This window comes from Salmo salar, chromosome 04, assembly GCF_965601325.2.
Source record: "Salmo salar chromosome 04, fSalSal1, whole genome shotgun sequence".
Classification (NCBI taxonomy): Eukaryota; Metazoa; Chordata; class Actinopteri; order Salmoniformes; family Salmonidae; genus Salmo; species Salmo salar.
This window is the reverse complement of record NC_138294.1, coordinates 43230451-43254049: the sequence shown is the minus strand read 5'-3', so window position 1 is coordinate 43254049 and position 23599 is coordinate 43230451. Positions and strand designations below refer to the sequence as shown.

At 41.1% G+C, this 23599-nt stretch overlaps 2 protein-coding genes across 2 annotated transcripts in view; one reads left to right on the top strand and one right to left on the bottom strand.

Moving 5' to 3' along the window:
• Positions 1-7229, bottom strand: part of LOC106602929 (amyloid-beta A4 precursor protein-binding family B member 3) — a 32693-nt gene extending 25464 nt beyond the window's left edge. Inside the window, exons 1-2 of the mRNA XM_014195949.3 lie at positions 7060-7229; positions 4160-4316 (exon numbers count right to left, since the gene is read on the bottom strand). Coding sequence (XP_014051424.3) covers positions 4160-4208 — 49 coding nt within the window. The 5' untranslated portion in view covers positions 4209-4316; positions 7060-7229. The remainder of the gene's footprint in view (positions 1-4159; positions 4317-7059) is intronic.
• Positions 7230-7373: 144 nt separating this feature from the next.
• Positions 7374-12024, top strand: LOC123742450 (SLC35A4 upstream open reading frame protein). Its single transcript, XM_045716881.2, has 2 exons — positions 7374-8106; positions 10553-12024. The coding sequence occupies exons 1-2, from the start codon at positions 7945-7947 to the stop codon at positions 10748-10750; spliced, it is 360 nt and encodes a 119-aa protein (XP_045572837.2). The 5' UTR covers positions 7374-7944; the 3' UTR covers positions 10751-12024.
• Positions 12025-23599: the final 11575 nt, after the last annotated feature.

Below are 23599 nucleotides of genomic sequence, written 5' to 3'. Positions count from 1 at the left end.
TCTATTTCTCTCCCTCCGCCTTTTTTGAGGGGAATTATTTTGGGAGCAATGACGTACACAGTCAAGGCAGACGCTTTGTTTGAGGAACCTGTGGTGTTTGGGCTTATGAATGAGGGAAAAGTTGATAGCAAAAAAAAGTACAACAAAGGGACAAGCCTTCTATAGCCTCCTGAGAGGATATTAAGTGTTGTTACTCAACAATATGCATCGAACTTGACATTTAATTCATCATTACTACAATACTATACTGTAGAATAAATCATTGATGGTAATATCAACATTTTAGTCAACAAATGTATAATTGACTCTCCATTGACTCTGCTCTCCTTTGTGCTTACAACTAAACATGGTGCCTGCTGCCTACTGTGCTATGCATTACCCTCCATAATAAAAACCAGCCACTCCTAACACCAGGAGAGCAACAGTTACCAAGACAACACCAAGTCACATGGCAACCCACACAGTCACCAAGGTGAACAACACATCCTGTCCTCTGTCAATAAGAGCTCTGGGCTTGTTTTTGCTTACTGTGTGTGGGGAGAGAGGAACACTCAATTGAACACAAAAACACTCAATTGAACACAAAAAATGAAACTACCCTCATCTAAACAATCATACAAACACATTCTCTATTTATAAATGATGGCATGATATTGATGGTATTGATTTCAATACCACAAAATCAAAGAATTACATATAGATCAGCGGCAAACATACGATGTACAGAAGTTTAACCAGCCATGCAATGGAGAGTAGAATTAATGTCGGCCCTCAGGGAACACAGAGTGTAAAACAAACAAAAAATCCGGAGGGACTCACAAGTAGAGGTCGACCGATTAATCGGAATGGCCGATTAATTAGGGACAATTTCAAGTTTTCATAACAATCGGTAATCTGCATTTTTGGACACCGATCATGGCTGATTACATTGCACTCCACGAGGAGACTGCGTGGCAGGCTGACTACCTGTTATGCGAGTGCAGCAAGGAGCCAAGGTAAATTGCTAGCTAGCATTAAACGTATCTTAGAAAAAACAATCAATCTTAACATAATCACTAGTTAACTACACATGGTTGATGATATTACTAGTTTATCTAGCTTGTACTTATATAATCAATGCGGTGCCTGTTAATTTATCATTGAATCATATCCTACTTCGCCAAACGGGTGATTTAACAAGCACATTCGTGAAAAAAGCACTGTTGTTGCACCAATGTGTACCTAACCATAAACATCAACGCCTTTCTTAAAATCAATACTCAAGTATTTATTTTTAAACCTGCATATTTAGTTAATATTGCATGCTAACATGAATTTCTTTTAACTAGGGAAATTGTGTCACTTCTCTTGATTTCTGTGCAACAGAGTCAGGGTATATGCAGCAGTTTGGGCCGCTTGGCTCGTTACGAACTGTGTGAAGAGTATTTCTTCCTAACAAAGACAGCCAACTTTGCCAAACGGGGGATGATTTAACAAAAGCGCATTTGCGAAAAAAGCACAATCGTTGCACGAATGTACCTAACCATAAACATCAATGCCTTTCTTAAAATCAATACACAGAAGTATATTTTTTTTAACTTGCATATTTAGTTAAAAGAAATCCAGGTTAGCAGGCAATATTAAACTAGGGAAATTGTGTCACTTCTCTTGCGTTCATTGCACGCAGAGTCAGGGTATATGCAACAGTTTGGGCCGCCTGGCTCGTTGCGAACTAATTTGCCAGAATTATGATATAACATTGAAGGTTGTGCAATCTAACAGGAATATTTAGACTTAAGGATGCCACCTGTTAGATAAAATACGGAACGGTTCCGTATTTCACTGAAAGAATAAACGTTTTGTTTTCGAGATGATAGTTTCCGGATTTGACCATATTAATGACCTAAGGCTCGTATTTCTGTGTGTTATTACACTATAATTAAGTCTATGATTTGATAGAGCAGTCTGACTGAGTGGTGGTAGGCAGCAGCAGGCTCGTAAGCATTCATTCAAATAGCACTTTACTGCGTCTGCCAGCAGCTCTTCGCAATGCTTCAAGCGTTGAGCTGTTTATTACTTCAAGCCTATCAACTCCCGAGATTAGGCTGGCAATACTAAAGTGCCTATTAGAACATCCAATAGTCAAAGGTATATGAAATACAAATGGTATAGAGAAATAGTCCTATAATAACTACAACCTAAAACTTCTTACCTGGGAATATTGAAGACTCATGTTAAAAGGAACCACCAGCTTTCATATGTTCTCATGTTCTGAGCAAGGAACTTAAACGTTAGCTTTTTTACATGGCACATATTGCACTTTTACTTTCTTCTCCAACACTTTGTTTTTGCATTATTTAAACCAAATTGAACATGTTTCATTATTTATTTGAGACTAAATTGATTTTATTGATGTATTATATTAAGTTAAAATAAAAGTGTTCACTGTTCATTCAGTATTGTTGTAATTGTCATTATTACAAATATATATATAAAAATCGGCAGATTAATCGGTACTGGCTTTTTTTTTTGGGTCCTCCAATAATCGGTATCGAAAAATCATAATCGGTCGACATCTACTCGCAAGGGTGTAATGATCCCATAATGATGTGTGAGCAAGAACACCTAGTAACACTGTGATATATGAAACTGTTCAGAAGCAACAGACAGATACATCACTGCTTGTGAAATCCCCACCATCGCCATTATTATCAAGAAAGGGAAAGTTCACCCAAATTACAAAATGACATATTGGTTGATTTACCCTGTAAGCAGTCTATGGACAAGGTATGACAGTAATCCATGTTTTGGTTTAGTTTCCTCGGCACTGTTTCCAAATGCTAACGTTTTAGCATTTGTGGAACAAATCCCAGTCAAGTCATGGTACCGATATTAGCACTTCTCGCGCATCATGTTCAAATCATCTATAAGTTACTTTGTTTGAGCTGCACAATAAATGTTAAATACTTTGGGATGATTTGGAAATGATGTGCAAAAAATGCTATTGACTTGAATTGGATTTGTGCCATGACTTGAATAGAGAGAAATAGTAATGGCTTTTTTTTGTAGGCACTAACTCTGCCGTGATTCGTTTGACAAAGCCTATGGGGAAATGAATGCCGTTTTTGGATAAATCCCGAAAATAAGGTATGTGGTAAACACAGGCATAGGAGATCTTATTATTTTGGTCTATGAGACAATCTTCATCAGCAAACATCACATTTTGTGAATTTTGAAGCATTTATGTATTTGTTTTAAAAAAGCTCATAAAGGACACAAAGGCTTCATAATTCCTAAAGGTCAGGTTAACTGACTGATATTATCTCATAAAACAAAATGTATAAGATCTCCTAAGCCTGTGTTAACCTCAGACCTTATTTTCGGTGATCATCCCTAAACCCTATTCTTTCTCATTAATTTTCCCCATAGGGATGGCTGAACGAACTAGAGGTAACTCATTGCCGGGTTTTAGGACCACAAGCCGGCAACCTCTATTGGATTTGTGCCACAAATGCTACAACGCTAGCATTTGGAAACAGTGCCAGGGAAACTAAACCAAAGCATGGTCTGCTGTAGACTGCTAACAGGGTAATGAAACTAATGCTATTTTGCAATTTGGGTGAACTATCCTTTTAATACAAAGCTAAATACAAAAAAATCCATAGATCAAAATGTTCTTTGTCTAATGGAAGCACGCTAGTCCACTACCTGAACTCTCAACAAACACACAATCGCCCAACTCAATCTTAATAACCCTTAGAACTTTTCGACAGGTAGCCTAGCGGTAAGAGCGCTGGGACAGTAACAGAAAGGTCGCTAGTTCGAATCCCCGCGCTGACAAGGTGAAGAAAAAAAAAACGTTATATTGCACACGTGTATAATACACACTTTTACATGTGTGAAACAAGACAAATATAAGCACCCACCATGTATTTCCAGTTTCACTCTACAAAGTGTGTGGGACAGAATGCCTAGCCGGCCCTAGATGACACAGCACCTGTAGTTGAGCCTGTCTACCTGTGAAAATCAGATAATGAGCTCACACCTGCAGGCCAGTACCTACTGTACTCACTACTCCTCAGGCCGGCTGTCTCCTCTCCCTCTGAGGAACAAGGGATGAGGAGAGAAAAAGGTCCGGAGGAGCCCAGGACAGTGTGTGTAAGTGTGTGTGTTTACTCACCGTCATAATTGACTATGATGATGGCGAGCATGTAATCCTTCCCCAGCATGCTGATAGGTGTTCCTTCCTTCCTGGCCACCTGGCTTAGCTGCACCACATTCCAGTCCAAAATGTCCTGATGCCGCCAGGACAACTCTTCCCCGCACACTCGTTACAACTGCACACAGTGCCAAGCGTCAAGGGACACACTCACATGCCAAGAGGATTAAAAATATTCACTTTCTTTCTCTGTCTGACTCTCTGTGCAAGCCCCACCCGGGAACTCTCTGAGTAAAAAATAATCAATCCCTTCTCCCTCCTTCTTGATGATCTTTCTCTCTCTATCCTGCGTCTCTATCTCTTTATCTGTGCTGGAGGGATGCTGTTTGTTACACTGCTACAGCCTTTCCTTTCGCTCTCTTTGTATTGCGCTCAGTGATGCCTGCAGCTTCCGCCACTCCCCCTCCTCTTTCTCCCCACCCCTTACCTCTCTTTCTCACACGCTCAAGCTTTTCTATCGCTCTTCCTCTTTCTCTCCCTCCCTCTCTGGTTGTCCCCTGGCTCTCGGTGCCTTAAGGGCTGCTAAGGCAGAGAAAAGGTACTAAGGACAAAGGCACAGGCAGACCAGCAATCAGACCCAAAAAGCATGCTTTTTCTAGAAGAAATACATTACTACAGTTATATGGAGGCCAACAAAAGGGCAATAATACAAAAATCAAAACAAACATGCTTTCTCGAAGAGTGAATGCGACTGGTGTAGCCTATCGAGTATTTGTGTAGTGAAGGAGTCGTAATAGGATTCAATTCAACTTGCCTCTCTGTGTAAAAGGGGTGTCTCAGGAAGATTAGAGAGATAAATCTGCCCCTCACAAAGAACCTGCATCTGCCAAGCCCTACTCTTAAAAATATATGAGAAGGGACACTTTGAGAGTGCTTTTCATAGCCATGCCAGAATACAGGATGATATACTGTACATCTAAACTTTCCTGATGGCTGCATCAGTACGCTGTGGTGTTTTATAGGGAGGAAGGGTGTTTTATAGGGAGGAAGGGTGTTCTATAGGGAGGAAGGGTGTTTTATAGGGAGGAAGGTTGTTCTATAGGGAGGAAGGGTGTTCGATAGGGAGGAAGGGTGTTCGATAGGGAGGAAGGGTGTTTTATAGCGAGGAAGGGTGTTTTATAGGGAGGAAGGTTGTTCTATAGGGAGGAAGGGTGTTCGATAGGGAGGAAGGGTGTTCGATAGGGAGGAAGGGTGTTCTATAGGGAGGAAGGTTGTTCTATAGGGAGGAAGGGTGTTCGATAGGGAGGAAGGGTGTTCTATAGGGAGGAAGGGTGTTCTATAGGGAGGAAGGGTGTTCGATAGGGAGGAAGGGTGTTTTATAGGGAGGAAGGTTGTTCTATAGGGAGGAAGGGTGTTCTATAGGCAGGCTTCCTTGAAGGCAAAGTCTGTTGCTGCAGCTTTTCTAAACCCATCTCTTTTCCCTAGATGCAATGTTGTAGTGTAATTGTAGTGTAGTTGTGTGTAGCTCAGTTGGTTTGATTCCCACAGGTGACCAGTATGAAAATGTATGCACTCACTACTGTAAGTTGCTCTGGATAAGAGTGTTTGCTAAATGATGTAAGTTTAACTGCCAGATTAATTATCCTTATCACAGTACAACCAGAGGTTTCAACAGAGCAAAAGTTAAAGGCAATGTAAGATAGAGCCTGTGACTGCATCTGTCATATGGCCAGTACAATCCACAATCTACCTCCCAGCTGCATATTCATTAATCAAATGGCCATACCTGTTGTATTCAGCGCGTGTGACAAATAACATTTGATTTGACATAGCCTAATAATGTGTCCTCTTGAGCATTCTTATATGGAAATTGCTTGGAAAACATGACTGCAATTGGCATCACATGGTCTGTAGCCTCCACTTCGGTTGCCGTGGCATCACCCAGTTCGCGTGTGGAATTACAACCCCTCTTGACGTACAAAGCTCCTCTGATGGCATCAGGCAGAGCCATGTATTTGGGCTAACTCTTAGAATTTGGAATATTGTTGTACTTCTTGACATTCAGTTTCATAGCATTATGCAAATGTGGGCCCATGTAATCCTCCCAAAAGGCTGTCCGATTACAATTACTAATTGTTTCAAATCAGTTTATTTTACTTGCGAATACTGCAAACTAACTTTACGCCTGCCGTGTCCTGTAACTGTACTGGCCTCAATTCCAATTCTAATCGTGTAATAAATAAATAATAACGCTAGTAGCTAGATTTAAAAAATGAATTGATATTGCCACATTGTAAAGAATGCATATAACAGCGATGCAGTCCAGAAAGTAAGCTGAGTAAAAACAGTCGGCACACCGCACAAGACTTTTAGTCACACATATTTTAGCAGGGAAGAAAATCGAGCCCAGTCATAAATCAGTACCACCAACATTGATTCAAAGACATGGCGGACGACAAGATTAGTGCCGTAAACTTTAGCCTACGGAGAGTTAAAAATCCGAGCTTTTATTCGCGGTTGTAGCAGTAGCTTATTAGTAGCTAGTTTTAGGTATATTCGGTGTAGCTAACGTTATGTGTAGATAGTCGACTGACCGTTATTTAGCTTGCTAGCTTTCTGTTTTTGCTAAGAAACGGTCAAACTAGCCCAGCTATGCGAGCTAGCTAACGTTTACTAAACATTATATTCATGTAGCAACCTGGCCTGCTGGGCCATTGGTGACTGATACAGTCTATATAAGCTAGCAATTGTGCTGGATATGATTGTGAGAATGTAGACTGGAAACACAATGCTCATATGCCATATTGTTTTAACCGGTAGAATACAAATGTTCCTTGACTGAGCTACGGATAGAACGAGCAGACCGGTGTTTCACCAGATGTATAAATCAGAAGCATCCGGTTGGAATAGCGACAACCCACCAAATATGTTGAGGAGACGAGGGAGTATGGCGCGAGATGGAACTGGACCGACATTCCCCTGGTTTTCTCATTGAAGAAGAGCCCGAGCTCAATATAGTTTTCTGTTCGCAAAACTACAAACTGTTACGAACAGAATGCACACGTGTTTGTAGACGTGACCGTTTGCCAAAGTTTCAAACAATGTGCGTTGTTTACAGGGAGTGGAGGGGGCTAATTGAGTTACGGTACACAGAGAAGGCGTTCTCTAACTGTTATATGCTAATAATGCTTAATCGCGCCAATAACATCTCTCTAGCTCGTGTTTGGCTCTGCCCACCTCCTTGCTGGTTCGGCCTACTATGCCTCATTTGCTCCCATTGAAAACGACACAGATGAAATATCTTCGTTTTTACATATCTTTGTCTGAGCGGTCAAAGCTGTGCACACTAGTCCAGAGTAATCAATAGTCGATCAAGATGTTAAGTTCATTCATGCATTAGTATCGGCGAAGAATGGATTTCGTATACAATATAATGGGACTCGGTAAGAGGAAGAATTTGGATGGAATATTTGATTGTTTTGGGACACACATTTTGGGCTAAAGAATCACTTGAGTGTAGATCTAGCTTAGATATCAAATTGTATTTGTCACTTGCGCCAAATACAACAGGTGTAGACCTTACAGTGAGATGCTTACAAGCTCTTAACCAACAATGCCGTTTTTTTGAAATAGCTAAAAAAAAAGAAAGAATAAGAAATAGAAGTAACAAACAATTACAATAAACATTACATGTAGGTAGAGGAATTAAAGTGACTATGTAACTTATAGATAATAACAGAGAGTAGCAGCAGCTAGGCACTCAGGCACAGGAGGTTGGTGGCACCTTAATTGGGGAGGACGGACTCATGTTTTATGTGTCAATAACTTGCCTTGCTTGCAGTCCTAAATTGACTTTTGACATGTATTACTACCCTTTGAGACAGCTAAAGGATCTGGCAGAGCTCAAGGACCAGCTAGAGGATATTCAGCACCGTGTGGAGAAGGAGGTACAGGCTGGGATCCCACAGGTGAGCAGTCAGATGTCTGACACACAAACAAGGGTTTCCAAAAATGTGGCGCCATACATTTGACCGGCAGCACTTTCATTTACTGGACGTTTAAGAAATTTACCGGACCCATATGCATTGGATGCTTAACCTGATTATGGCGTCCACACGCAGTGCTCAGAATGACTGAAATCACATTTAGATGATGGTAGGCCTGATTCATTTTAACAGAACATGCAACTCCAGGATGCAACGTTGTGTGTCCTTCTTACTGAATTCCGATGCGAATTTGAAGATGTTAGAAGAACTGTCCACATTTACTTTTCCTCAGCCAACAAGAGGAGTAATGAACAGCAAACTCACTAGCCTATGTCAATCTACTATCCCCTTTACTACAAAAGTGTACCTATTCTATTGGTCAGCTAAGCTTGTCGTTCTGTGCGAGAGAAATAGCCAAATGGACTCTGGGACCATTGTGGGACAATGGATCCCAAATGAATACAAGCATTAGGCCTGGGCTACATCCAAAAAACATTAAAAAGCAGGGAGACTCATGCAACAGATCAGAACGTTTAGCTTAAGATTTTGCTAAACTAGGATTTCTTTACATTATAAGCGCAGCAATGCGCACAAGGCAGTAGGCTACGCGTGAATGTTTATTCCATAATGCAATTAGTGGGAAAACACCATTGGCAAAAGCGCACAGCACATGTGAGCGATTTCATACCGAGATGAAAATATCTGTTCGAAATTTAGAAAGAGGGGAGATAAAGATGCAACAACTAGCATGGGTTGCTAATATGACTAGGATTGTGCCTTTGGCTACTGGACAATGAAAGACATTTGAAAACCAATTGAACATGAGAGAATAGGCTACTGATTTCATTGGCATAGTCTTTATAAAATAATTTCCTACTGCACGTTTGGTTGTATTTTATGTAGTAAAACGTTCAGGTATCAAGAAAATGAAGTAGTCCTATATGTTTTCAAAATGCATATTGCCTCCAGCTTATTACAAAGTGTTGTGTGATGTCCTGAAGCCTGCCTAGTTGCCTATGTACTTGAATGGCAAACTGGAAGCATATATTATCTCTTTTTAATCGTGGCCATCAAAACTGTTTTTAACAAGCGATTACATTCAGAATTGTTGCGCCATTATTAGGCTTATAAAGGCACGTTTCACTCCAGCATTAACGAACAAGCTGTTTGGTGAGCTGTAGTATCCGTTCTAGCGCCACATCGACAGGTATTTCAATCAATGAATAGGCTAAAATGCATTTTCGCAATGGGATTTTTTTTCTTCTTCTCCTGGACAATTGGCCGGAGCCAAATTTGTCTTTTCATTTATTTTTTGGGGAAAACCCTGACACACACACACAGGCCTCGGTAGGATGTCCACCCATGATATGAGTAGGTAAAAACGTGCTTTGGTGATAAAATTTAACTTCCTTGTGTTATAAAATAGTTTTTTTTACCAAAACAAATATGATTGTTCATGTTCTGAATCGTTCAGTGGGGTCTTTCTCTAACATATCATTAACATTATATCCCAAAAGTCGGATTTCGTAACCTAGTACATACGATAATAAGCACAGAGCTCTGTTGACATAGTGGTGCAGGTTTCTCTGTAACAACTTTTGAGGATTTTACATTTTGTGGCCTTTGTCTTCAAAGTTGTTTCACGGGTCGCCAAAGTTAGCATGGCAAGTGCTGAATTAAAAGTAAAACGCTTTGAAAATAAAAAGTTTGATAGATCCTCAGTTCTCCGTTGACATTTCACAAAGAAACACTTTTTTTGGTGAGAAATCTTCGAAAAAGAACAGGAATTTCAAATTAATATTTAAAGTGTATACTAAAATATGAAAATACTACATGTCATGTCTCAAAATCGATATCCACCTTACCTCTATATTGTTTTATGTCCTGCGGATTTGAGAAGAAAGATGATGAGTTCAACGGGAAAGCGAGCCTGTCAGGTAGCCAGTAGCCTTCATTCTTGCACAGAATCCAGCCTAGTTGATGCGATGCAATTTTCCAGATTTCTTTGACCCATTTTTTTCTCTGGCATCCATTGAATTAGTCACCCTAATTCTGGCCATCCTGCAAAAGTACAAGAGTAAACACTCCAATAGCTTTTGAATGTATTATGATGGAGACATGAAGTTTGGACCATTGATTTTCTTAGAGGATTATCTACAGAATTAACTTATTAGTTTACCAATTGGTCAAAGATACGTTTTTGATTGGACACCCTAGCCTCAGGCTGTGTTTTCACACAAACATGACCTCATACAAGCCCTCTCTTTTCTGTAGTTATTAGGCTATATATCAAGTCTGTTTGTGTGCATGGATGCATAGTGCACAGGTTTTCCATACATCTTGTCAAACTTTCAGATGAGAGCAACAACATACCTGCGTGTTGTGTTTGTTTCTAACATGAGGATTATTGTGCATTTATTTGTTCCAGGGTGGCAGTGTGCTGGCCTCTCCTTTCCTCAAGGGCTTCTTGGCAGGGTATGTCGTGTCTAGGCTGCGATCCTCTGCGTTTTTGGGCGTGGTCCTTGGGACTTGCACAGGCATCTTTGCAGCTCAAAACTTTGACGTGCCCAACATCGAGGAAACTCTGAAAGACTATTTCAACACTCTTAAAGGACCCAGCAAGTAGCAGCCCTGGTTTTGGGGGGAAATGTGGATCTCTGAACCAATAAACCACACCTCCCTGCCCCATCAAAAGGATCCATTGGACTACCCCACCTCCAAGCCCTCTATTTTAGATTGCACAATGTCCTGAACTGAGAGAAATTATACGATGTGTGTTTGTTAGGAGACATTTTGGGGAAAACGATATATTCCTTGAATTACGCGTTAAGTGTCTTTACAATCATCTCTTGCAATGTGTGCAATAGTCCTGCAGGGACTTTAGCCTATGTTTTTATATTAACTGGAAAGATAACATTGTTCCTATTTTATGCAATAAGGATTTTACTTATGGAAGTAGGTGCTTTATAGTGCGAGATCTTGTTTGCCTCAGGTCAGCTTTCTATTTCGTCTTGCTCGCAGATCAACCATATAACCTTGTTATACCCAAATGATATGTATAACTTGTAGTATCCAGATTTTAAACATGACTAAGATAATATTATGTTCATATATATGTAACCGATGTGAAATGGCTAGTTAGTTAGCGGTGGTGCGCGCTAATAGCATTTCAATCAGTGACGTCACTCGCTCTGAGACTTGAAGTAGGGTTTCCCCTTGTGTTGCAATGGCCGCGGCCTTTGTGGCGCGATGGGTAACGATGCTTCGTGGGTGTCAGTTGTTGATGTGTGCAAGGGTCCCTGGTTCGAGCCCAGGTTGGGGCGAAGAGAGGGATGGAACCTACACTGTTACATTGGTGCCGTGATCCGGATCATTGGTTGCTGCGGAAAAGGAGGAGGTCAAAGGGGGGGTGAGTGTAACCGATGTGAAATGGCTAGTTAGTTAGCGGTGGTGCGCGCTAACAGCAGTTCAATCAGTGACGTCACTCGCTCTGAGACTTGAAGTAGGGTTTCCCCTTGCGTTGCAAGGGCTGTGGCTTTTGTGGCGCGATGGGTAACGATGCTTCGTGGGGTGTCAGTTGTTGATGTGTGCAAGGGTCCCTGGTTCGAGCCCGGGTTGGGGCGAAGAGAGGGACGGAACCTACACTGTTACATATACAAATATGTCCCCAGGTAGATACCAGGTTCTCAACCTATTTTTGGACTTTTAGGTCACTGTAAGTCTACAGTATTCACACCCCTTGACTTTTTCCGCATGTTGTTGTGTTACAGCCTGAATTTAAAATGGATTACATTTGGATTGTTTTGTCACTGGTCTACACACTACCCCATAAAATGTCAAAGTGAAATGACGTTTTTAGAAATTTGTACAAATTAATTAAAAATGAAACGCTGAAATGTCTTCAGTCAATAAGTATTCAACCCCTTTGTTATTGCACGCCTAAATAAGTTCAGGAGTAAAATAATAATAAGTTGCATGGACTCACTCCGTGTGCAATAAGTTTTTAGCCTGATTTTTGAATGACTACCTCATCTCTGTACCCCACACATACAATTATCTGTAAGGTCCCTCAGTCGAGCAGTGATTTTCAAACACAGATTCAACCACAAAGACCAGGAACGTTTTCCAATGCCTCGCAAAGAAGGGCACCTATTGGCAGATGCGTAAAAAAATAAAAATAAGCAGACACTGAATATCCCTTTGAGCATAGTGAAGTTATTAATTACACTTTGGATGGTGTATCAATACACACAGTCACTACAAAGATACAGGAATCCTTACAAACTCAGTTGCCAGAGAGGAAGAAAACCGCTCATGGATTTCACCATGAGGCCAATGGTGACTTTAAAACAGTTACAGAGTTAATGGCTGTGATAGGAGAAAACCGGGGATGTGTGAAACTTACTCCTCAGCCTTTAGCTAGCTTTTGAGGTGGCGCGATCGGCTAAGACACTTGAGGAGGGCGGTCACGTGTGTTTGTGAGGTACTGGTACTCGCTAAGCAAGCAGCGTGACATCCTTTACAAAGGCACTAAAGTAATAGTGTAAAAAATGTGACACAGATCCATATATGGCAATGGTCTAGCTGCATATAGGCCTACTGCAGCTCTGATTGTTTATGCAGCACCAGTCTTGTTTATGCCTCACCATGTAGAGTACGGGATGATGCATTCTGCCTACAACAAAATCTCTTGCATAGATTGTTTTGTTTCGGTATGTAGCATTGAAAGTGGATAATATTATGTTGATTCGATCACAATTGCCACAGTAAAGGGAAACGTTATAACAGGGAAAACTCTAGAACAGTGGTCACCAATCTTTTCGGAGTCAAGATCACTTTCTGAGTCCAAACGCAAGCCGAGATCTACCACTCAGATTTGTTTTTAACATGGCTTAAAAACCGTAAGCCTATGCAACGTTGTGAGGCACAGCTGCGTGAGCATACATTTAAAGACTGAACTAGATAAGACTGAACTAGATCAATTCAATAATCAATATTGTGTTGCACCTTTAACCAAAAGCCTAACAAATGAACAACTCTTACAAATAAAGTACAAAGACCTAACTTTTAATTGTCTTTTTTAAGACATCCTCTATATCAAATTTTAGCCCGAGCCGCCTGCACACCTGACCCCCACCAGTCTAGTCAATAACTCAACTCTCCCGAACAACTTCCTTCCTATCTTTTTACGTCTCAAGGGAAAGGTTTGGAAAAACATACATTTAATAAAAACACACATACACCTACACATTAACACACAGAAACAGTACATCCTCCATATAATTCATATCATGGGCCTAATAAAGCTCTTTTTACACACAATATAGCTGGGTCACCCCGTCCTGCCTCTTGGGGTCCACGGCCCTGCAGCGCCCCAACCCAACACACCCACTCAGCTTTAGGATCTTAGTAAAACATTCATTATTGGTTTTAGGTGTGTTAGGCCAGAGTGACAACCAACAGTACTGCAGACGCCCAGGGCCAGGACTTTTGCAGCCTGGTAGCTAGGGATTGCCTAAATAGGTGTCTCCCCTGATGTGGGCATGTTTTCAATACAGACTCCTTTTGTCGTACAGTATTCCATATAAGGCATCCAGACGTTATGAAAGTTGCACAGTATACCCTTAATCTTGTAATAAATCAAATCTAGTGATACATAATTTGACATTTCAGCCATCCATTGTTTGAGTATAACCAACCTTCCAATTAATGACAATACATTTCTTAGCCGCTATAAATGCTAGATTACACATTTTCTACTGATAACAGTCTCATTATCAACATTTTCAAGCAAACAAAAACAGGCAGAATCTGTAGACATGCTGAGATTAAAGAACATACTCTTTGCCAGAATTCAGCCAGCATTTACAAGCCCATAAGGTAGCCTAGTGGTTAGAGCGTTGGGCTAGTAACTAAAGGTAGCTAGATCGAATCCCCAAACTGACAAGGTAAAAATCTGTTGTTCTGCCTCTGAACAAGGCAGTTAACCCACTGTCCCTAGGCCATCATTGTAAATAAGAATTGTTCTTAACCAACTTTACTAGTTAAATAACATGCAAATATGTCCCCTTTTGTGTTTACACCTCCAGCAGAATAATTACATTTCTGAGTGCATGTGTAACCAGCACCTGCCTCTGTTCATCTCTCCCGTGCTGGTCCTATATACCAGCCTTTTAAAAGCTTTGCCTTCACCCAGCCAGCCTGTCCGCACGATCTATGGTGTCCGTATGGTCCTAAATCCAGCCGTATAAAACCGTAAAACAGCCTACCCAACTGCTCTGAGGTGTCTGCATGGTCCTAAAGCACACCAGTGTCGCATGGGGGGGACAAAAAGGCAATTTTAGAATGTGGGGGGGTCATGTCCCAAGTGAACGTTGCGCCTCTGGTGCTGAGTAAGAACTTAAACATGAACTCACTCATAAAAACAGCAGCTCTAGGACATCCCGAGTGGCACAGTGGTCTAAGGCACGGCATCGCAGTGCTAGCTGTGCCACAAGAGATTTTGGGTTCGAGTCCAGGCTCTGTTGCAGCCGGCCGTGACCGGGAGACCAATGGGGCGGCGCACAATTGGCCCAGCGTCATTCGGGTTAGGGGAGGGTTTGGCCGGCAGGGAAGTCCTTGTCCCATTGCGCACTAGCGATTCCTGTGGCGGGCCAGGTGCAGTGCACGCTGACACGGTTGCCAGGTTTACAGTGTTTCCTCCGACACATTGGTGCGGCTGGCTTCCGGGTTAAGTGGGCATTGTGTCAAGAAGTAGTGCGGCTTGGATGAGTTGTGTTTCGGAGGACGCATGTCTCACGACCTTCGCCTCTCCCGAGTCCGTACGGGAGTTGCAGCGATGAGATGAGACTGTAACTACCAATTGGATACCAAAAAAAGTGGTACTTTATTTTTTAATGCCGCTCTTTGCTGTATTTCTTGACTGTCTCTCACAGTATCAACTTTCAACAGTTACAGTGCATTCTAAAGCATTCAGACCTCTTGCCTTTTCCACATTTTGTTACGTTACAGCCTTATTCTAAAATTGATTAAATGTTTTTTCCCCCTCATCAGTCAACACACAATACCGCATAATGACAAAGCAAAAACAGGCTTTTATACATTTTAGCAAATGTATTAAAAATAAACTGAAATATGACATTTCCATAAGTATTCAGACCCTTTACTCAGTACTTTGTTGAAGTACCTTTGGCAGCGATTATAGCCTCGAGTCTTCTTTGGTATGACGCTACAAGCTTGGCACACATGTATTTGGAGAGTTTTTCCCATTCTTCTTTGCAGATCCTCTCAAGCTCGGTCAGGTTGGCTGGGGAGCGTCGCTGCAATGTTATTTTTAGGTCTCTCAAGAGATGTTCGATCGGGTTCAAGTCCGGGCTCTGGCTGGGCCACTCAAGGACATTCAGAGACTTGTCCCAAAGCCACTCCTGTGTTCTCTTGGCTGTGTGCTTAGAGTCGTTGTCCTATTGGAAGGTGAACCTTCGCCACAGTCTTAGGTCCTGAGCGCTCTGGAGCAGGTTTTCATCAAAGATCTCTCTGTACTTTGCTCCATTCATCATGCCAGGCTTCCTTCAGATGTGACGCTTGGCATTCAGGCTGAAGAGTTCAATCTTACTAAGACCAGAGAATCTTGTTTCTCATGGTCTGAGAGTCCTTTAGGTGCTTTTTGGCAAACTCCAAGCAGGCTGTCATCTGCCTTTTACTGAGGAGTAGCTTCTGTCTGGCCACTCTACCATAAAAGCCTGATTCGTGGAATGCTGCTGAGATGGTTGTCCTTCTGGAAGGTTATCCCATCTCCATGGAGGAACTCTGAAGCTCTTCCGAAGTGACCATCGGGTTCTTGGTCACCTCCCTGACCAAAGTCCTTCTCCCCCGGTTGCTCTGTTTGGCCGGGCAGTCAGCTCTAGGAAGAGTCTTGGTGGTTCCAAACTTCTTCCATTTAAGAATGATGGAGGCCACTGTGTTTTTGGGGACCTTCTAAGCTGCAGAAATGTTTTGGTACCCTTCCCCAGATCTGTTCCTCGACACAATCCTGTCTCGGAGCTCTACGGTACAATTCATTTGACCGCATGGCTTGGTTTTTGCTCTGATGCACTGTCAACTGTGGGACGTTATATAGACAGGTGTGTGCCTTTCCAAATCATGTCATGTCCAATCAATTGAATTTACCACAGGTGGACTCCAATCAAGTTGTATAAAACAGTAAACAGGATGCACCTGAGCTCAACTTCGAGTCTCATAGCAAAGCGTCTGAATACTTATGTAAATAAGGTATTTCAGGTTTTTATTTGTTATAAATTTGCAAACATTTCAAAAATCCTGTTTTCTCTTTGTCAATTATGGGGTATGTGTGTATATTGATGAGAAAATAAAATAATTTCATCCATTTTAGAATAAGGCTGTAAGGTAACAAAAAATTGAAGAAGTCAAGGGCACTGTATACTGCATTGTAAATGCAAAATTACTGTAAAAAAAGGTGTTATTTTGGACGCAGTATTTGCAGCATACTGCAGTACTACTGCACTCTGACTGCAATCTTTTTTTATAAGGTGCTGTGTACTCTAGCATGCGGTTAATTGCCGCATGCTGCTTCGGCCGCCCAGAGTTGCTCACTTTGCCTCCCGAGTGGCACAGCGGTCTAGGGCATTGCATCTCAGTGCTAGAGGCGTCACTACAGACCAGGTTCAATCCCAGGCTGTATCACAACCGGCCGTGATCGGGAGTCCCATAGGGCGGTGCACAATTGGCCCAGCGTCGTCCAGGTTAGGGGACGGTTTAGGCCGACATTGTAAAAAATAATTTGTTTTTAACTGACTTGCCTAGTTAAATAAAGGTAAAAATAATAATAAAAGCATATGGCAGCAGTTCGGTTGTGCATCAATAATTTAGCATTGCAAGTTTGTATTAAGGTTATTAAATGGATAAATAGTTTAATCCATTCTCCATTTAATTAATTTATTCACAGGTAAATAGTAATATGCTCTTAATCACTTTGGTGACAAACAAACTTTGCTGCCCTGTTACTAATCGTCCACATGGCTGGGAGAAGCTATTCAAGTAATTAAATACATTTTGAAAATGTAAAAAAATATAATGTATTATTAGGCAGCTAGCTACAGTGCAGGCTAAATCAAACGAGCTGCTAACATACAGTACAAGTCAAAAGTTTGGGGTTTTCTTTATTTTTACTATTTTCTACATTGTAGAATAATAGTGAAGACATCAAAACTATGAAATAACACATATGGAATCATGTAGTAACCAAAAGTGTTAAACAAATTTTAGATTCTTCAAAGTAGCCACCCTTTACCTTGATGACAGCTTTTCACACTTTTGGAATTCTCTCAACCAGCTTCACCTGGAATACTTTTCCAACGGTCTTGAAGGAATTCCCACATATGCTGAGCACTTGTTTGCTTCTTTTCCTTCACTCTGCTTTCCAGGGGTCATCTGATGCAGCACTCCATCACTCCCCTTCTTGGTCAAATAGACCTTACACAGTTGAAGTGTATTATTGTAATGCATACATGCAGACAGCATCATTCAAAGATTGGAGTTTGATACTCCTGGTATCGGATATGACTATAAAAGAATGTCACAGATATTCATACCTGAACCGCACCTTTATTTGCCAAGGTAGAGTACATGATCAGGGAATATATTCAGGCTACAATGTGGGGGAACTCATGCTTGGTAGTAACTACATGTCTATATGACTTACATCTTTGGCACAATATGGTTATGTTATATTATACTCAATCCATTGATGCCATTCAGACTGTCTTGAAGTCAATACAACCGGCTGTGATAGCTGAGGTTTATAGCTAGCTAACATTGACATTATAATATTGACATGTAACAGTAATTGTCTGTAATTTATTGGGGATGAATGATTAACTGGTGGAAGCAATTAAAACCACTGTTCTGAACTAATATTTATACCAAACTTTTTAGGGTCCATACACAGATCGGTTATATAGCTATCTACACATCCATAGGTATACAGGTATTTTTATCCTCCACTACACAATAAGCAAGAAAATAGTTAGCTAGCTACTTTACTTCAGCTGCATTGCATGGCAAATATCAGCAATGCAAGCTTACAACATTGTACATTCAATTAGCAGTACATTATTTACATCCACTGTTTCACAAGATAACAGCCTGGTTTGGTTTTCTCAGGAGTCGTTAAAACATTAAACGACACGAATTTCAATTTCATACTCATGTCACAACGCACATAAAGCTAGCTAGCTATCTGGCTAATGTTAGCTAGTCAGCTAGCTTGCTAAATAGCCATTTTTGTCAATTAACTTTATGATCGTTTGTCTCTACATTAACTAACATATTCCTCTCCACTGTACATCTTTTGCATAATTCGTTATGATGTTATAATTACTTACATTTGCTTCCATCCTAGTATTTTTGTCAGCGATCTTTGCTGAAGAAAGTCTCCAGCGTTGGGTCGCATAGCTTCAAATTCATCACAGTAACCATTCCATATGATTGGTCATCGCCCAGCTGTTTCCTTTCATTTAAAATAAATGGGTAGTAGTGTTTCACCGCAGCGTATCGTCAGTAGTGTACACGGGCCGTGTTCAAAATGGCAACAGTTCGTCTACCCGGCGCGCAGGGCAGCTGAATTGGGTACACCTTCCGCCAATAGCCCGAAATGAATAAAAAAAGAATTGAAACATAAAGCTTTATTCGTTGGGTTTTTTACAGAAATGTTTGGTGATCGACTAAAAATGCCTTCGATCGCAATCGACCGATTGGTGACCACTGCTCTATAAAGTTGAGTGATGTTCAATCTCATGCTTCTCTCTGTGGGCTGATATTTCTTCTGCACTGCAGTCTCGGGGCTACTGCAAGCAGCTTAAAGGAAACATTGGTTATGGGTATGCTTTTCATCATTAATTACTGGGGAGTTTTTCAGGATAAAAAAAAAGGAATGGAGCTAAGCACAGGCAAAATCCTAGAGGAAAACCTGGTTCAGTCTGCTTTCCACCAGACACTGGGAGATTAATTCACCTTTCAGCAGGACAATAACCTAAAACAGATGGACAAATCTACATTGGAGTTGCTTACCAAGAAGACAGTGAATGTGGCCGAGTTACATTTTTTTACGTAAATCTACTTGAAAATCTATGGCAAGACTGAAAATGGTTGTCTAGCCATGATCAACAACCAATTTGACAGAGCTTGAAGAATTGAAAATGAAATGAAAATAACACAATATTGCACAATCCAGGTGTGGAAAGCTCTTAGAAAGACTCACATCTGTAATCGATGCCAAAGGTGCTTCTACAAAGTATTGACTCAGGGGTGTGAATTGTTATGTACGTTAGATATTTCTGTATTACATTTTCAATACATTTGCAAACATTTATAAAAACATGTTTTCACTTTGTCATTATGGGGTATTGTGTGTAGATGGGTGAGAAAAAAACATATTTAATCAATTTTGAATTCAGGCTGTAACACAACAAAATGTGGAATAAGTCAAAGGGTTTGAATACTTTCTGAAGGCACCGATTGACCTGCTCCAAGTAGACCAGTTTTTTGTGTCTGGTTGATAGTTTTGAATGAGAAGTGTACACAGTAAATCACAAGGCAATCTATAGAATGGTACACAGGGACCTCTACAGGGGAACTATTGGACCTGCAGTTTGCATGCATGTCTTGCAGGAACTACTGGCAGGGGTTCATTAGTCGTATGTACAGGATACACATGGTATACACTGTCCAGCGAAATGCTTACTTCTAGGTTCCTTCTCGACAATGCAACAACAATAAAAAATATTAAAAGATAAGAATTTGAACAAAGTAAATGGCAGTAATAGAATAAATATTTTTGCATAAGTATAATACATGAAGGCAGAATTTATAAGCAGAATTTATAGTCCAGTATTTACACGTGTATTATACAAGTGTATACATTAAGCAGTATAATCAATAAACATTCAGATTGGGGGGCAAGTGTTTAAATTGTGCAGTATTATCAATAGGAGTCTGGTAGCAGCAGCAGTTGTGATGTGTGTGTAGCATGAGCGTGTGTGTGTGTGTGTGTGGGTGTGTTTGTGTGTGTGTGTGTGGATAGACAGTGCAAGTGGTCAGTGCAGTTCAAGTGTTCAGCAGTCTGATGGCTTGTAGATAGAGCCTGTTGGTGTCAGACCTCATGCAATACTGTCTGTCCAACGGTAAGGGAGTGAACCGCTCATGGCTGGGGTGTTTGGGGTCCTTGATGATGCTGCGAGACTTCCTCAGGCACTGTTTCAAGTAGATGTCCTGGATCGGTGAGAACATGGCCCCAGTCATATACTGGACTGTCTTCACCACCCGCTGGAGGGGCTTGCAGTCTTGAACGGAGCAATTCCCGTACCAGGCCATGATGCAACTGGTCAGGACATTCTCAATGGTATTTACCAACGTAAATCCATCTACCTACTGATATAACACTGGACATCTGGATTGTACATTACAATTCCATTAGTGTCCAGTACAGCCTTTCAGCCAGGAATTAGTATATGGGCGAAGTTGAACTGATTTACCACAATACTCGTTTTTTTTAGGCCCATTCTTGAGACATGCACTATTAGATAAATGATATTGTCCTCAGACAGTGGTTGTAAGTCTCCTAACAGCCATTGTCACGAGGGGTGTATTCACTAAGAACCAACAAACTAAACGGAAGTCAACAGAACAAAATGGAGAGGGACATAACTGAATTTGAATAGCAACTCATTTTCGTTGCAAAGTGTTTCCGTTGCAAAAGGTTTTGCATCTGTTTGCATGGTCTTTCTTGGTCTGAATGAATAACCCCAGACTGACAGGTGTTTGAGAGCTTAGTGGAAAGAGATGCACCCAATATTATTCATGTTCTCAGCACTAAGATGCAGTCTATCTGTCAATACTTTAAAGAACTGTCAGGAACAGGGAAACAAGAAATTCTCAATATCAGAGCATTTATAATTGGTTTTCCTTTTTCTGCATAGATGATGCATGTTACAGTATATCAGTGTTGTATGTTGAACTGTTTTCTTCTTGTGGTGACAAAATGTAATGGCACATGTTCTTTTGCTTTGGTTGGCATTGGTTGGTTTGTTTTGTACACTTGAAATGGTATGAAACTTAAATTTTATGGCATCTCAGTTTTTAACGATTAGCAGTGAGCAGCAGTCAGTACACCTGACCATATTATATTGAATATCGTAGGTTAATTAAAAATACTTTCCACCCATAGAGAAATTACAAGAAAATATAACTTTTTAGTTTCCAATGTAATTTCCACAGAATCAGGGCGTTTGGAGAGGAAGTGCTAACATGTAGCTAGACTACATGACCAAAAGTATGTGGACACCTGCTCATAAAACATCTCATTCCAAAATCATGGGCATTAATATGGAGTTGGTACCCCCTTTGCTGCTATAATAGCCTCCACTCTTCTGGGAAGGCTTTCCACTAGATGTTGGAACATTGCTGTGGGGACTTGCTTCCATTCAGACACAAGAGCATCAGTGAGGTCGGGCACTGATGTTGCGCGATTAGGCCTGGCTCGCAGTCGGCATTCCAATTAATCCCAAAGGTGTCCGATGGGGTTGAGGTCAGAGCTCTGTGCAAGCCAGTCAAGTTCTTCCACACTAATCTCGACAAACCATTTCTGTATGGACCTCACTTTGTGCACGGGGGCATTGTCATGCTGAAACTCTTGTCACAAAGTTGGAAGCACAGAATCGTCTAGAATGTCATTGTATGCTGTAGCGTTAAGATTTCCCTTCACTGGAACTAAGGGGCCTAGCCCAAACCATGAAAAACAGTCCCAGACCATTATTCCTCCTCCACCAAACTTTACAGTTGGCACTATGCATTCGGGCAGGTAGCGTTCTCCTGGCATCCGCCAAACCCAGATTTGTCCGTCGGACTGAAAGATTGTGAAGCTTGATTCATCACTCCAGAGAACGCGTTTCCACTGTTCCAGAGTCCAATGGCGGCGAGCTTTACACCACTCCAGCCGACACTTGGCATTGCGCATGGTGATCTTAGGCTTGTGTGCAGCTACTTGGCCATGGAAACCCATTTCATGAAGCTCCCGACAAACAGTTATTGTGCTGACGTTACTTCCAGAGGCAGTTTGGATCTCAGTAGTGAGTGTTGATAGAAATCTGAACACACTACCAGCACTTTGAAAAGTGTATTTAATTATGCTTTCCTGTGGATATATTGTCTCCAACCTGTAAAAGAACCAACCGGATAACCGGTAAATTAAGCTAAAATATCAGGTCTTGAGGTTAGATAATAATGGTTTAAACATGTAATTTGTAATTTCCATAGCTGAAGACTGACCCCCTCAGCAGACTCATCGATCAGCACAGGCATGATGCTCATGGGGACATCTGTAGACAGAGGAAAGATAACCTTTTTTTTGTTTACTTATTTCCTGTTCAACAGGCTCCAAATAAAGGTTGCAGCTGTGATAGCGATTAGCTGACACTAGACCCCACAGGCCCAGGCCCACAGTCTCACCAGTGAGCCCTAGACTCAGGTCCTTCTTCAGGGAGTTGCTCTGTTCCTCCTGGGCTTTAATGTCGTTCCTCTGGCCCAGGACGAAGTAGGCCGTCAAAGCCTGGCCAGAAATGAGCAGGCAGGCCAGGAGGGTGAAGCTAGCTATCTCAAAGGCCCTCTTGTTGGACCCTCTGAGAAGGAGACAGAATATAAACATTTAAAACATGATGGATGCTTTACTGCTTTGTTATAAGTATTTTAGGTTGTCTGGATTTTTCGTATGATTCCGATATTACAGTAATCAATATAAAAGTGTTAGAGGCGAAACAAGACTTTAATCAATTAATAGACCATACTAAAGCAAGCGTTCTTTCTGCTGGTATAAGTCAATTCCACAACATAAATAGTGACATCAGGGGTTTCAGGAATTGATCTAGATTCTAAATCACATGAAAACAAAATCTATCAGCATCTATATAGACAAAATGTATCCAATCACAGATTAAAACCAATACTGCTCAACAATTATTTATATCTAGATAGCCTTTTAGCCAGTATAGTAGTGATGATAACTGTTTAGTTTGGTTATTAAAAAAGTATTATTCCCTTCTTACCCTGCTGTAGTTTCCACATTAATTGCAGTATGTGGCTAAGACATCATGTGGCAGTCTCTCTGTTACAAGCTTTCTAATGGGTTTTCAATCTGAAATGGCTCCCCCAAAACAGACAGTTCATAGTCTGTTTGAAGAGAAGTGAAATTGAGACTGTGGTCAGGTCCAAGGGCTGATAGCTGTCACCCGCTTGCCTTGAAAAACAGTTTGCCCTACAGCCAATTCTGTCAAATCAAAATAAACTGTAAAAAATAATCAGATTAAGACTGGCTGATATGCAAAGAAATTTCAAGGAGAGGCGGTACAAAAATGGTCAGATTAATACTGCCATTGAGAAAATCATATACAAATCGAGACATGATCTC